This window comes from Chenopodium quinoa, unplaced genomic scaffold, assembly GCF_001683475.1.
Source record: "Chenopodium quinoa cultivar QQ74 unplaced genomic scaffold, ASM168347v1, whole genome shotgun sequence".
NCBI lineage: Eukaryota > Viridiplantae > Streptophyta > Magnoliopsida > Caryophyllales > Amaranthaceae > Chenopodium > Chenopodium quinoa.
In genome coordinates, this window is record NW_018742418.1 from 4060705 (window position 1) to 4077370 (window position 16666).

At 35.7% G+C, this 16666-nt stretch overlaps 2 protein-coding genes across 2 annotated transcripts; both read right to left on the minus strand.

Annotated features, from left to right (window-relative positions):
- Positions 1–202: 202 nt before the first annotated feature.
- Positions 203–5017, minus strand: LOC110709933 (D-cysteine desulfhydrase 2, mitochondrial-like). Its single transcript, XM_021888188.1, has 8 exons — positions 4871–5017; positions 4514–4645; positions 3576–3902; positions 3104–3146; positions 2637–2978; positions 1377–1506; positions 1130–1297; positions 203–901 (listed from the first exon to the last, which is right to left on the minus strand). The coding sequence occupies exons 2-8, from the start codon at positions 4598–4600 to the stop codon at positions 658–660; spliced, it is 1341 nt and encodes a 446-aa protein (XP_021743880.1). The 5' UTR covers positions 4601–4645; positions 4871–5017; the 3' UTR covers positions 203–657.
- A 1051-nt stretch (positions 5018–6068) lies between these two features.
- On the minus strand, positions 6069–14500 carry LOC110709943 (oxysterol-binding protein-related protein 1D-like). The gene is made up of 8 exons (XM_021888196.1): positions 13376–14500; positions 11659–12012; positions 10679–10766; positions 9601–10055; positions 8971–9126; positions 8431–8739; positions 6799–7143; positions 6069–6269 (listed from the first exon to the last, which is right to left on the minus strand). The coding sequence occupies exons 1-8, from the start codon at positions 14027–14029 to the stop codon at positions 6084–6086; spliced, it is 2547 nt and encodes an 848-aa protein (XP_021743888.1). The 5' UTR covers positions 14030–14500; the 3' UTR covers positions 6069–6083.
- Between the last annotated feature and the right edge of the window lie 2166 nt (positions 14501–16666).

Here is a 16666-nt window from a genome sequence, read left to right on the forward strand (position 1 = left end):
TTTAGTATTGCCAAATTACTGAGCAGTGGTGATCCACCATCACCTACAGCTTCAACAAAAAAGAGAATTGAATTGGCCTACAAATTTTAAACTATCTCCTGAACTAGGTGTATCCATGAGTGTTTTTATACGTAGTACTCATTTTATCAGTTTCGCTCTTTCAAAAATGAGCAAAATAACCCCTTGGTTACATGCTTAGTCCCTTATACCGAGCTCTAACCATTCAGATAGAGGTGCTGAAATAGTAAAATAGATTTCCCCGGAAACTAGATAGAGGTGCTGAAACAGTGAAATAGATTCCCCCGGGAACTAGATAGAGGTGCTGAAATAGTGAAATAAATCCCCCCTCTCTCTAAAAAAAATATATAAAATTGTCATGCAGTTCTCTGACCATTCAAACTTCAATCTGGGGACTACATGTACAGAAAAACCTGTATTTTTCTTGGCCCGAAATCAATTCAGGTCATAATTGAACTGTCATTCTTAAAGTGAATGACTGTCAAATTGTCAATGAGGTTCCTCTTTTCTGAGTATTTGATAAATATGCATAAAACAATGTACATACAGGCAGCACATAGATGAACAAACACAGGTAGAGTAGAGTGTCGCACTGTCGTGTCATTCTACGAGCATCTAGCTAGTATCATGACGAGAGAATTATTGGGGCGGCCCGTCTTTCAGCGTACTAAAGTAGGAATTGTATCTTTGTGCTAGTCCAAACATGCCAAGGGTGCCCCCTGTATGCAGCATCACCACCTTTTCTCCGTTGTCTGGTTGCTTCTGGCTTAACTGAACAGCTAGCTCCCATGCTGCCAATGTGTATATTGGATCAATAGGTACCCCTGTTTGATTAGATACTTGTTGACATGCCTTTATTTCTCCCTCCAGGACATTGCCAAATCTGCGATGAGTGAGCCTCTTGGCTTAGCCAGCTAACAAATGTTGATAGTCGCAACAAGAAAGAGAGCGTAAAAAAGAGAGGACAAAAGTATGGAGGAGGGAATTATGAGATTGATATGGCTTTCACACTAATGAACAGAGAAAAGGATGAGCAAAAATTAAATAGTGGTGAAACAACTACTCAATTAGAGTAACTGTTCACCAGAGTACTTGAATACTTATAACTCACTTTCTCGGAGTTTTACGATTGACCCACTGAACAAGGTCATCCTTCAACTCATAATTGCAAAGATCAGCTGGTGCATATCTCTTATAATCTGAAATCAGACGATTCTCCTGATTCTTGTATCCATCATAGGAATCAGCCAGCATTACAGCAGTTACCTTCCACGGCAGCCTGATTATTATCGACAGCATGATTCACATGTTTCTACAAGAAACAACGCAGTATCTTAAAACAGAAATTTAAACCATACCCAAGAATTAAGGCTCCAAGGGCAAAACCAATTGCTGTTGTCCCAGTACCCGCATCAATCACAAAGTTATATGGCCTCTTTTTCCCTAGTATATGGCTTTGGGACAAGTAACTCAGTAGGCGAATGATCCCTGCAAGAATCAAAATTTAAACAGAAATAAACAATCCCTATATCACTATTATCAAAAGGGAAAAAAATTGTACAATTTACATTTTAATTCAAACAGATTAAGGTTTTAGTAGAAGGGTGACAAACATGACATTAATATAAATCATCCCAAATGAGTGCATGCAACAACTATACGATTTTTTTTTTTTAATATCTATATTACCCAGAATTTGCACTTAACCTCAATTACCCCATGTTGGATCATCGCACTATGACATGAATATGGACACTTAGCACTTTATTTTGGACCAAGAGCATGGAAATTTTTCATCAATTAACGGAGTTTGACACTAAGAAACACGAGTGGCATAAAGGTTACTAAACAGTGCTTGATGTTTGTCTAGCACTTGTGGTTCAGTCCTAAATACTCCAACATATTCCTAATAAAAATACTCTGACATATGTATCATAAGTTCATGGTCACTTGGAAGTTGGAAGAATATTATCTCAAGCATTGAGAAGATACGAACATACTCATTACATAGTATTAATCAACTGCAACAACTATAGTAGGCCAAATAAGGATATGATAATTTAGGCTGTGCACAATGATTATACCGTTAAGGCATGCTTGGAATGAGGGTAATATATACTAAGAGAGTAAAAAAGGTCAAACTAAAGAAAATGAACTTATTACCCTCATTTTGATGGTATTTGTAAGGAAAAATGAGGTAGTGATGGTGTGATTGCAAGGATCAAGATGTGATGATTAGAGAGGGAGGTGAACTTATTACCCTCATTTTGAGGGTATCTGTTATCCTAGTGTGCTAATAATATTCCCATCCCTCTCTTTTCCTCACACCACCACTAACATCTTTCATTTATCAATACCCCATCCTCTTTAGCATCATCTTCATTTACATTAATTTTTCTTGGTTTGACCCTTTTTTTTTTTTTTTCTTTCCTTAATACATTACCTTCAATCCAAGCATATCCTTAGAGTAGAATATTATGCATTACATCAAGATATAAAAAGCATCTCAGAAATCAAATTCAGCAACTTTATGTATTTAAAGAAACAGGACGATATGATATACCAAGTTATCAATGATGTGGGAACCCTATCAATGCTTAACAGATGCCTGTTCTCACCTAGCAAAGCCACAGCATCCCCTGCACCCTCCTTAACAATTACAACTTTCCTCATGCCATCCTCAGTATTTCTATTTGCCTTTGTTTGCGTGCAGTACTTTCCACTTGCTAAATCAGTGAAATTATAAAGAATATCAGTGAGCCACACCACAGAACCACTGGGACCTGCAGTAACATTTGCATGCCTAAGAAGCATTTCTTCTCTCTTGGCATACAGGGATCTCGGCACATATATTACATTTCCGTATATAGATGATATTAGGTTGAATCCAGTCAAAATCCCTGGCTCTTCTCCTCGAAGAAGCAAATGTGACCTAAGACCTCTTTCTGCACATGAGACAGCTGCAGAGAACAAATCAAAAAAATGAAGCCAATCATTGCATCTCATTCCCTTAGATAAATTAGCAATTCCTAATTATAAACAGAATCTTAGTATGTGGGAGAGAGCACCAATGCACATGACCTACCCACAGCAGCTGCATGTGCACTTTGACAACCTCCACAGGTAACCTAGAAAGCACACCAGTCGGGTATTACATGGTCACAAACATTGAAACGCAGAGATGGCACCTATAGCTAGTATGTTGTAATGATCATTAATGCTAAAACAATGATTCAACAAGAAAAGATATGATAAAGAACGTACAGAGTGAATGAAACCCACAATATAAAGAAAGCAGTCAAATGTTGAGCTTGACACTTTGACAGTAATAGCCATACATCTAAATTTTGGATAGAGCAAAGATAAACACAAAGCATAGAGGTATTTATTCGTCTAACCTAACAGAATTCAGTAGCATCATCTTAGCGTAAACTGATTCTTGTTCACGAGTACAGCAACAAATGACTATTAAGACAGTTTAGAATAGCTTTTATAGTATCAACTATCAAGTTACTAAAATGCTATGATGGATACAGGGAGCAAAAGCAGCAACTCACCACATCAGTGCCTGAGCAATCTTCAATTAAAGGAAGTAAAGCATCCAGTTTCCTTGCTTTATTTCCATTGACAAACGGGTGTAAAAGGTCATCTCTTATGACGTAAAATGAAGGATCTTTGCATCTTTCATCCATCATAGCATCACCCAATTTAGGATTTGCATCCATTGAAAACTTCACATTCCCAAAAACTCCACCCTTTGCTGGTGTTTCCTTCATTGAAATTGTGATCAGGTGAAGTTTGGTATCTGGATTTTCTAATGCCCATCTTCTGTCTAGCAATTTTGACACAGATTCCTCGTGACATAGCTTCAGTTGGGGAGCATTCTAAGGAACAAAGGATATATAACATCACATTTCATGGTTTCACTTGCCAATAAACACATAACCAACACCCAAATAAAAAAGTTACTACCTCGGTTTCAAATTATTTGCAACAAATGAGTTTGCATGGACTCCTACGTAAAATTTGTAAGTGAGTGTTAAATGGAGAGGGAAAAGATTGAGATGCATATGATGATGAGAGAGATAGAGTGAAATGACAACTTACAAAGACAAGAAACATTTGTTGCATGTAATATGTAGAAGCTGTTTTTAGTAAACGTTTAAACGTTTGCACATAATAATATGAAATGGAGGTAGTATTAACAGTGTTGGTCAATGAAATATTACATTGCCATATTGGTATTTCCAATTCATTAGAGCACTACTCTATTTTTCATTGAACTGAAACTAAGGCCTTGTTCTGTTCACTTTATTTCTACTGAGATAAGTTGTATTAAACAAGTTACGATAAATTGTAATAAGGGTTATCCAAGTTGAATTTACAACTACTATAATAATGGACCCTAAATTTAAGAAATTCACAAGGAAAATTAAACATAGTATCAAAATGACAGAACTAAAAAATCATAGACTGAGAGAGATAAAGAGGAAACCTGGTAATTATTCACAAAATTACGGGAGAGAAACCCATTTCTTTTAGCTGCACTAACTGAATTTTTTGGCCAATGATGCAGCTTCATATTATGCGACAAATGAATAACATTCTATAATTGATAATTCTGGGGCTGCAACAAAATTAATTCAAACACAATAATCAGCACTTGTAATATTGACAAAGATAAACAAAATCCAGATTCAAAATTCATGGAAAAACCAACAACATTTGATAGACTGGGTAATAAATCAGCAAACTCTTATGCATCATGAATGTTAAAACTGGAAAAAACCAATTGAAATTAATGTTAAAAATGAGGAGTTTTTAGCAATAGATATTAGATAGGAGTAATCACCTTGATGGAATGAAGAAGTATATACTCAGTTTCAGATGAATTTGAGGATATACAGATAGAGCCCTCTTGTCTGTTCACAAAGATGAGTCTTGGCAAGCTGGGTTTTGAAAATAGATTCTAACGCACCTGGAGTCTTAGGGGAGCTCGTGAGTCGTGAATATAGTACAGTAGCTTTCGAATGTTTTGGGTTCGGCTAAACTTGACTTGACTAGTTTGTGTACGTAACAACTCGAGTTTGAACTAAAATTATGACTTGAGTTGAGCTCATAAGCTCATACATATCTTTGATATTACAGTATATGACAAAATTGTAATACGAATATATCTTTTACCTTAAGTATAAATTTCTTGTACTATTATATGAATAGGGTATTACAAGGTACTAATTACAAGCATGATTTGTTTGAGTCAAAACTTGAACTCGAAATTTTCTCCACATCGTTTTTTTTGTTTTGGTTTCTTGAAGGCTGGCTAGTTTCTTAGATCCGAATAAGGAGTACATAGGTTGCTTATAAATACATAATGTGGCACTACATTTATCATTTTCGCACCAGCCGAGAATCGAACCAGGCTAAATGGGTAATAGATTCCACAACAATGTAGCACGGCTAATTTCTTTTTTTCAACATGTATTTGCAGCAGTCGAGAATCAAACCAGTCATAGACTACATAAAATATAGAAGTAACAGCACTGCATTTTTTTTTCAGCCTGTATTTGCACCAGCCAAGAATTGAACCAGTGTCTAATGTAGCACTTCTATTATCATGTCATACAAAATCTGCATCCAACTCTGAAGGAAAGCATAGGGGCCAAGTAGTACTGCTCAGACTTGTGTACAAATGACTACAGCTGCAACTTTATATCTTTTTTCTCTCAATTTTCTCTTGGGATAAATATTCATACGAGTAGCGAATACCAGCCTCAATATTGGCCATACAATCTGCTGCACTGGCTAGCAGCAAGGACAGAAGCACCAACATGTAGTACTCAGTTAAAGCGGGGTAAAAAACCGAGGACCTACAACAAATGATCTAATGCAACTTACACTAACTAGTAGCTACACCTACACCTACACCTAACAACAATGGTGGTACAATTTCTTGAGGAATTCCAAGATATCCCCTTCCACGTAAAGAAACTGTGGAACAGGAAGAAAAAAAAAGACTTTCTGGAGAGGAAAATGATAGTTCAGTTCAATTCAGCCCAGATTACTCATTCTTCTTCTGGTATACTATTACAGGATTGGAGTATATCGCTCCTCTGTCCAAATATATCAGAAATTCCTTCCCAACTACCTTTTTCCCTTGTTTCCCAGTAACCACCAATGTAACGATAACATCCATCCTCATCTCTCTGGAACCATCTTGGTTGCCATCCACTCTCTTGGATCCTCCTTGCCTGCAGCAAGTTTAAGAAAGTTAAAATCTGCTTTGTGCCTTGTTGACAGACAAACTAAGAAGATTTTGCTCAAAACTAATACCAATGAAGCAGAAATCTAAGTCTATTTAAATAACTTCTGACATAGGTAAGGCATGCGCAAAACCCTTTAACCTGACAAAAATATGTGAGCAAGTGACTGGTGACAGCAGAAAGAAATTTCAATAAAAAGCCAGCTTTAATCTAAGAGGACATGATTTCAGGGGCAACACTTAATACTTGTGCTGCAAACAGTTGGCTTAACCAGGAGGCCAAGACATTACCATATTGACCTTCATGTTATTTGAACAATAACATTATATATAAATTCTAGCACAATTATTACTATTACTCATACAATTACTATTACCCAAGAGACATTCATCTCTGGACTAGCATAACTAGCTTTTAATCTGTAGAACATCCTATGGTAATTGGTATGGTAGGTGGGGTGGATAAATAGATGTCCTGTAATGAGTTGTTAATGAGCTTTACTCAGGCAAACACATACCTGTCTTTGCAACTGTTCAAGTCTGAGTTTCTCTGCATTTGCCAGCTCATATTCACCATTTTCCAAGTGTCTCTGATCTGGCCTAAGCCTCGAGTCAGTTGGTGGCAGCTTCTCTTGCAAACCAGGAGTCAACTCATTCAAAGATATTGCAAAAGGCGTGAGGTTGTATCTAGTCTTTGTAGCAGTTTTTTCTCTCTCCCAGAGCAAGACAGCTTCTGTCATCGGATCATAGCCCTTTGGCTTTGTGGTTGGATCTCCTAACACATAGTACATCGCCTCATCCCATTTTCCTACCAACATTGCAACCTTCTCACCAGTTCTGTTGTCTTGGACAAAACCATGAACCTGCAAGCCATAGGAAATAACAGGCGACATAAGATCATGTATATAAACAACATAGCTTGATACTAAAGCAAGACAATCTGTGACCGCCCTAGTAATAGCTCCGGGAAACAACTCAAATCCCATTTGGTTCAAGAAGAGGTATGAAAATATATCAGATATAAGTTGAAGGGGTTTAGGGTTCAGTTATCAAGCAGTTGTAGCTTCATTTGAGAAATGGTTTCCAATTTCCACAAGTTATTGCGTGTATAGGTTAAGAATGAATAGGTTAAAAAGATTATCCATCCCTTTCCAAATAAAATTTCTTGGATTGGAAAATAAGTAAACACAAGTAAACAAAACCGTTCAAAGTATAGAAAATCGATACAGTTTGAAAATCAACTCAAGTTACTCCGTAGCAAAAGCAAAGCCTAAAAAGAACATAATTCTGTAAAGGAAAATGTAAAACAAATCAGTAAGTATAAGAACAAATGAACAAAGCTCACAGAATTACACATGACTCGCTGGCATAATTTGAAGAAAAGATCTGGAAAATGAAAGCAAAAAATTTGGGGGTACAAGATCATTATTTCTCCTTCAGACTATGCATTAACGAATTCATGCTATACTTCCTCTAGCATAAATGCATAACTTGAAGCAACAAGAAGATAACCAGCAACAAAAATTGAACATTGGCAACCGTGACAGCTTGAGCCAAAAAATTGGTTTTTTGTCCCTCTCAAACCCCAGTAAATGGAGGAACAAAGTAAAGTGAAATATCACTGAAACCCTGTAATGTAATAAACTTAAACAAAATGGGGAGCTAGTGTTTCACAACCTACTTTGGGGTTTAGACTTTTAGTGTATCAGACTAGACCCAAAAAAAAAAAACAAAAAAAAACAAATAAAACAAGGCAAAAGCAAATAGCATGAATAAGATTTCATATTTCCAACCTTTTTCCTAATATTTGAAACCAAAAAAGGCTTATTCTTGGAAAAAAAAAAAACTCATGTCTCATCCCATGGCATGGACTGATTTGCTAAATCCTAACATTGATACCAAGTCATTACAAATTAATTTGTAACTAATCTCTTATTCACATTTAATATTATTTTGTGTAAGAAGATTTAGAGAACTATAGCTTAAGTTCCTTGAAAATTATGATACTCTAGCAACAGAGAAGGGCGCCATAACAAATCATCTAAGTGCAGGAACGTTGATATGATAGTTTTTTTTTTTTTTTTGACAGGAACATCGATCTGCTTCTTGACATCCATATTCAAGCTACATAGCTAGTTCAAAAGGGTTACCTGATGTGGATTCCGTTCTATAATAGACTGCTCTTTGAATTTCAGCTTGCAGGAATAATTTCCACTGCCTTTGATGCGCATGGTTCCATAATGATCACAGTAAATTTTACCAATTATGATGTTGTATATGGAAGTTGTCACCTTGCTCCACTGAAATGTCTCACCATCCTCAAACTGAAGAGAAAGGGCACCAACAGGATCCAGTTGGATGGAGCGCCCCCAGAATTTACCCTTGAGATTAGAGTCAGCCCAGAATCTCCAGCCTTTGCCCTCACAATGACAAGCGACAACCATAGGATGGTGGCTGACCTGCAGCTTCCACAAGTTCCAGTTAGCATATGGAAGTGATACAATAGCTGATCCAATTATACCAGCTTTTGGCGGTAGCAGGTAATAATATCCCAATCCAAAAAGGCAAAACACTATAACCATTTACGAAAAACTTTACAAAGAAAAAAAATTCAATCTAAATACTCTTGACTTGAAACAGGTTCTAAATCACACTAACTATAAAGTTTCAGTATATAAGAAAGCAGTTACCTTTTCAGAGAAGAAACGAAGGCCTTTGTCTGGGTAGTCAGCCTCATAAGTCTCTCCAAGAAGAGGATTAAAAGGTTTGCATTGGCGACCTTCAGTTGAAGCATAGCCAGATACTGCGAACGCAGCTACATGCAAGATTCTCATCAAGTCATTTCCCTGCAATAATGCAATCATTTTCTTAGCATAGAACTTAATTATAGAAATAGAGGACTTGAGAGCATCATAGATAATCAAGAAAGATTGAAAGTGAAAGCAAAGTCAATGAAGAGAATTAGTGTACAAGACCATCCCACAGCCAACAATTTCAGGAAGGATTATAAGAGAGTACCTATCGCCCCATTATTCTTATATCCAGAAAATTATAAAGAGCATACACGCTTCTTACAAGAATGCAGATATACAGGTATAAAATTACACTAGCCATTCGAAACTCAATAGTTTAAAATATAAAGGTATTATTTAAAACATTTATACATGAATCATACTATTCTCTAGGTTGGGAAAGAGAAAAAAAAAAAATTAAAACAGCAGAATAGTTACATCAGTTTTAAGAAAAAAATAAATCTAATCACATAGTAATCACCACAAGGAACTTCTAAGCAAGACCAAGAAACTGGTAGATAATCTTACCAGCTTCCCCCATTCAAGAGCTCGATCCACCAGGTTTGAATATTCCAAGTCTTCAAAGCATTTCTGCAGTGAAGATAGGGGTTCATTGAAGTAAACAGGAAGACAAACTCCAGAGAGATCCTTCCCAATATTGTCCTTGATAATTGACCACAAGCCCATGGGTTTTTCCTTTTCCTTCGGCTCTGGAAAACTATCCCTTCTTTTTATGTAAGGGTACTCCACAGGTCTAATGCCCATTTGAAGCTCCTGTGAACAATCCTGTCCCAGTGAACTGCAAGCGTCTGCGAAGGATTCCCTTCCCCGACAAGAGGCACTTCTTAAAAACTCCGAAGCCAAGTAATCATTTGTATCAAAATATGCACCATCTTCATCTGATTCAGCATCCCCACCATCTTGACTCTCATTCTCAACATCAGAGTCAGATCCACTACCCTCAGACATGACAGAATAAAAATCTGCAAGGTTTGAAAGAGCTCAGATTATTTGTAATAGTAATCAGACTTCATCAACAAACCAGAGTAAGAAACAATCAAGCACACATAGCTCAATAATTTGGGTTTTGAGGAAGGGGATCAAATTAATACTCTCTATATTTTTTATAAGTACAAATAATAAGTATCCATAGCTCATTTTTCTTACATCAAATTTCAAGAGAGAGGAGACTCCTGGTCCTCTTAAAGCAAACCTTTTTTTAAATAGGTAGTGAAACTTGAAAGTCTATGCAACAATATTAACAAGTTCTGAAAGATATATAAGAATATGTAGTGAACTTAAAAGTCTATGCAATATTAAAAACAAATTTAGAAAGAGATGAAGTATAAAAACATAAGAAGGCGTGAAGTACAGAGCATAAAACTGTAGGTGTAACAGACAACAGTTCCAAAAATAGATGGTTTAGGAAGATATTTCACAAGAACGAGAGATAACAGCAATGGTTACACGGTCAATAAGAATTGCAATACAATTACTGCTGGCTGTTCCAACTCTCACCAGCAGGTGTCACAGATGAAAACTGAAGGAAAAGAATAATGAAGGCAAAGGGGGCAGAATAGAGTAATGAGACAAATGCACCACTAACCGCTGAATCTTCTATTTCCTTGCCCACAACAAGAATCTCTTCTCTTTGTTTCATCTACCACAGTAGTCTCCAATTCTATCTTCTCACTCTGAAAGCCAGAGAAATTCACAAATGATCTCACCATAAGATGCCATATAACAAAAAAAAATTCAACTTGTAACATGGATTAACTGTATCAAAATGGAGACAAATATAAGATTATGTTCAAATTTGAGCATTTTTCCATTCCATATGAATCCATCAATCAGTACAAACATATCTTATATGCCTAAGTGATCTTTGGCAGGAAACACTGATATCAGATTCAGGGATTCTTTTTTTTTTTTTTTTTTTTTTTTGGTATTTAGAGAGCCACAAGGGCGGGTGATGAGAATCGATCCCAGGATCACCTGGGACCGGGAGGGGAGCTCTAACCACTTGAGCTATCCCTCACTCTCAAGATTCAGGGATTCTTGATTAGTGATGACAGAGAAAGTAACCACAATATAAGTTTATTTGCCCTAGATGTCCAATGTGCTATAGAAATGAATTTGGAGATTAAATCCCAATAAATAGAATCCATGTCATAAAAAGGCAAGCAAGGAAACAGAAGTCGCAGATTAAACTCTATACAACTCAAGAATCAAGATACCATGCAAAGAGCTAATGTAAACAGTATATATATGCGAATTAAATGTCAAACGAGGACCTCAAAGGAAAGTATATTCTGGTAGGTTGATCCATAAAAGAAAAAAAAATATGTATACATGAAGATAGTAGCAGTTGTTAAAAGAATATAGCAAAGAACAAAAGGCAGCAAAGAAAAGTATAAATCTTATAGTTTACTTGTACCACATTAAAAGTTATGAGGTCATGTCATAGCACCCAGGCACCGCCATTTATTTCAATAGAATTGAAAAAAATATATTCTACAAGTTCAATGCTCAGACTGCTTTATATTAGTCAAAGAATGTGAGAATTCTAGTAAAATTGGTTGATACCTCTAACCGTCTCAAAGTCTCCAGCAATGAGACATGTTTTTGTTGAAGAGCTTCAAACTGATTTTTCAGCTCAGAGACTTCTATGAGCACAATAGACTCACAATCATCAATCACTGGCTCAGCAATGCCTTCCTGCAACATCCTTCGTCGAAGCTTATCTGTTGACACAACAATGTCTTCAGTGGCAAATTCATTGCTTGTCAACACCCGGGGGAAAAGATCTTTTGCAGCTAAGAGTGCCTCAATCCATGCTGCTCTGTCTTCTTTGGAGACACATCGTAAGTGAAGAGTTTTGGTACCCGTATATATACTCAGTCTTTTATCATCTGACTTGCTTGCACGAATGGAAGAAACCTGCAATGCACCAACAACAATAAACAAGCCATCTCTGGGGAGAATAACAGCTACTCAACTATCACGAGCTAATAGCATATTTGCAGGAAACTACAGCTTCTATACAGGAAGTTCATGCCAACTTCATTTCTGTAACTGCCAGTTCCAATACAGAACGAATAACAGACAGATGTCAACTATAATACGAGTATCAGAACCTTTTCCTCAATACGGAATAATTAATAATGATAAATAAGCACGTCTCATCAAAATTGGAAAAGCACATAGTATGTGACTGGAAGGATAATGAATTCTTAAACTTCAGACTAAACAGCGGCACAGCAAATCAGAGTTCTACCAAAGGAAAAATGTAATTAAAGGGACTAACATAGTATCATTCAATAATAAATAGAAAAGATAAGGCAGACCTCAGGAAAAAAAAGTACATCAGACATAACACAGTCTCGTAAAATCATATATACATTGTTTTGTTCAAACCTTCCCTCAAACATTCTTTATACAATACAGTCTTTAGTTCTTGACCATACACATGGTCCCAGGAAACTTATCAAAAAGAGGGATACTTGATCATAGCAAAAATATTCAAGTTTGGCAGTTAAACATGATACAAAAAATTCCACTACACCTCTCAAAAGAATAATCTTCCTAACTCGATATTTAAGGGCTAAAAAGGATTCAAAAACCTACAATAAAAAAATTAAAAAAAAAAAAAAAAAAAAAAAAAAAAAGGTTCCTGCAATTGCAATGCAACAACGTTCCACCAAAAGGTGCTGTCAAAATATTGAATTTTCACTTCAACCACAAAGCCAACCAACTCTCCCCCTCCAACCTGCATGCATTGAAATGCTTCAACAATACTTGCACAGATAACTCACCACAAGTTTTGATTCAACCAACCAGACAAAGAACTACCTTAGTCTTACACTGAACCAATCTCTTTTTTTCAAAATGTGATTTTATTCTACACACAACTTTTTTTTCCCAGCCAAAGTGCCTAATTCTAAGTTTCTAATTAATGGAATCAATCTCTTTGGATCCACACCAACATTGGTCACGCCCAATTTCTTATAGTTTTCTTCTTTATACTCTATGTCTCTATCCAATGCAATGCTTTAGCAGATGAACCATCAGATCCAATCACACCATTATTAGTCTAGAAAGGTCCAGCAATCTTACAGCCTAACCCGAAACCGGCCTTAAAAAACACAACATATCTAACAAAACAAACACATTACAATCACTCTCAATACACCAAACACATAAATAAAAACAACAACAAAAATAACACAACAGCAATTAGAAGAAAAGCTAAAATTTTACCACAAATGTAAAGGCAAAGACAAAGTCAAAATCAAAATCACACCTTCAAATGTACTTCCCCATAAGGCTTCCATTGCTTATTATAAGTTGGCAAATTACTATAACTATTACTAATCCTAAAACCATTACTATTACTAGTACTAATTCCACTACCATTATTAGTACCATTCTTCTTCATATACTTAACAGATTCTTCCCCAATAACTCTCACCCCAACCTTCTCCCTCCTGGGACTCGAACCGGAACCGGAACCGGAACCAGAACCCGTACTCGAAACCATAATCTTATCCGGACCATGCAATTTATAATACGATAAAACCCCATCTTCCAACACAAACCACCTTGACCTCCACCCTTTCCCATAATTGACCCATTTGTAAAGAATCCCAGCAATCGCACCCCCACCATTACTACCATACACCCTCGAATCTCTACCACTCATCACCATCACATCTTCTGCTTCGTGATGATGCACCTGATCCAACGCTGCAGTACTACTACTCACCGACGAAACTTGCGCAGAGTAACTGTGCCGAGAAAAACCCAGATTGATTCCGCCATTGTTGCCGGTGATTTGAGTGTGATTCTGGTTTTTAAGGGATTCAAACCCGATTTCCGGCGGTTTTCCGATGACATTTCCGGTGGGTGGTTTTTCACGATCGACGGAAACAGGAGCAATGCAGCAGAGAGGATTCATGGGGGTTTTTGGAGGAGAGAGAAAATGGGTATTTTATGGTGCTGCTGCTTCTACATTGAAGGAGAGAGAAAATGGTGGGTTGAGGAGAGAGAAAATAGTGGGTTGCAGATCCATTAAATTGACACTGATGAAGTGCAGCAGAGCATCAGAATTTTATTAAATAAAATAATGAAGATGAAATCAAATTAAGGAGAGAGATTACTAAGAATAATAAATGAAATTTGGTGAAAATTGAAAAGAATGCGAATCAGAATCAGAATCAGAAAAAAGAAAAGGGTATGAAATTGAATAGAAATTTGTTGGGGTTGAAGAAGAACAAGTAGAGAAAGAAGAGTGAGACAGAGAAAGAGAAAGGGGGTAGGTAATGATTGTGAGAGGGAGACAAGTAACATGAGCAAAAATTGGGCATTTCTATCTTGGCCTCAACTTAAACCCATTACATTTTTGTGATTAGTCATTTTTGTGGGCTCTACCTTTGCCTATTCTTAATTTTTTCAACCAACTAAATTATGTTAATTGTTGAGTCCATTTTATTATTGGTCTATTTTTAATTTATTTATACACTTTATATAACGACGAGTCAACGAGCTATTTGAATGAGTTGCTAAAACTAGTTGTTTGTATTACTTATCTATGTAAAAATATTTGATAAATAACTATGGACTAATAGCTACTTTATTACACTAATGACCAATAAGAGTATTTGCATAGTTCATTATTAGACATAACATACTTGGTAAATATAGTAAAATTGATCAAATTTAGGATAGGAGACAAGAGCCATTTCCTACAACTACGATACCATAAATAGCTCAAGTTTATACTTGTATTTAGGGCCAAACGTACTAGTGCATTGATATTTGACAAGTGACAGACATTGTGAAGCGAGTGAAGTACTAAGTAGTAAGTTGATGTATGAATTGTGCAATATTATATTATTTCCTCTGTTTTTTTTATTTGACCTATTTCATTTATCACGCTTGTCAATGCAGAACTTTAACAATTTATAACTATAATTCCCCAAAATTTATAGAAGTTATATATTATGATAGTACTTATTGAGACGAATCTAACAGGATCCCACGTGATTATGTTTTTACTTACATATAATTCACAAAAGACGGTCAAAAGTAAGGCCGGGAAAAGTTTATTGGCAACAGGGGACCCCTTCTTACCCAGCCCTACCTACCCCAGAAGGGGCGGTGAATAATGTATAAGTCAAAGCGGGTCAAGTAAAAAAGAATGGAGGAAGTATAAGTTATTCTGAGATCATCTCATATTAAAGTACAAGAATTTTTCCATTATACATTACTTGAAAGATAAATCAAGCATTCATACCCCTTTGTATTTTATTGGTAATTTTATTTCGCATATGAAAAGCATTGTATGAGTTTGGACTCATATTGAAATAGTTATAAGTTATCGAACATTTTATATTGGGTTTTGAACATCTCTAACTTTTGAGATTTAGAACTCCGTATAAGTTATTGGACATATCAATTTTTGGGATTATATGTATTTGGTGGGTAGACTAACTGTAAATAGACCCACTCAACATTTGTGTTTGTGTATTATGCTAACTAGTTATACTATATGTATTGTTATTAAAAGTTTTGTTTTAAAGAGATTTAATTTTAGAATAGTTACTGAATCAATAAAGGTTTTTTTTATTTATTTTTTCTCTTTTGTTGATTGGTAATTGTAATTTGCATTTCATCCCAACTAGTTTTACTATATATTATAAATTATAATCAAATTTGTTGATTTGGCCCATTTTCAACCATGAGAATTTGGTTGGAGAGTGTGGAATGATGTAATCCCAACTCTTGTTTTGAATGTAGCTTCGAACGATCTATTAATATAAGTCTTTCGTTGGTTTGTTTCAAAAAATATATATATAATCAAATAAACTTTTATTTTTTAAGAAGTTTTGAAATAGTTACCAAAGCAAGAAAGTTTTAATAATGGCTTGTGGCAATCGACTTGTCGATTACTTTATGTTTTTGGGATATTACATATGATAGTCGAAAATCATTGTTGTCAATATCCCTCCATTAGTGGCAATGAAATGGAAATGTGTTATGCACATGTAACTCAACTAGATCAACAATTTATCCAAATAATGATTGTCTTTCTTGATCTCAACCTTGTGTTTATTGTTTATTTTATTTGCGTGTTTAATAAAAATTGTCTGATTTTAAAAATTGACGATATTGAATCAAATAATTTATTTTTCATATTATAAAATAAAATAAAGACTTTTGATTAAATGTCAATCACATTGTCTTCCCTCTCATCAAAGCTTAGGCCAAAGTAGTACTTGATCCATACCACTTTCGAATGAACCTAACTAGTCAAAGCAAACCCTTATTTTATCCCTTGTTGGTATTCTCTCTAACAACTAACATATCCTCCTCTTTTACAAGTTACAACCATGGAAAAGGCAACTTGCATGATCATTCATGTTTAATATGTAAACAATGTATAAATGTATGTTGATTATTTGTAGTTTGAGAGTGAGGGATAGCTCAGGTGGTTAAAGCTTCCCTTTCGGCGTCAGATGATTCTGGAATCGATTCTCTTCACTCGCCCTTATGGCTCTCTAAACACTAAAATAATTTTGATTATAGTTTGATG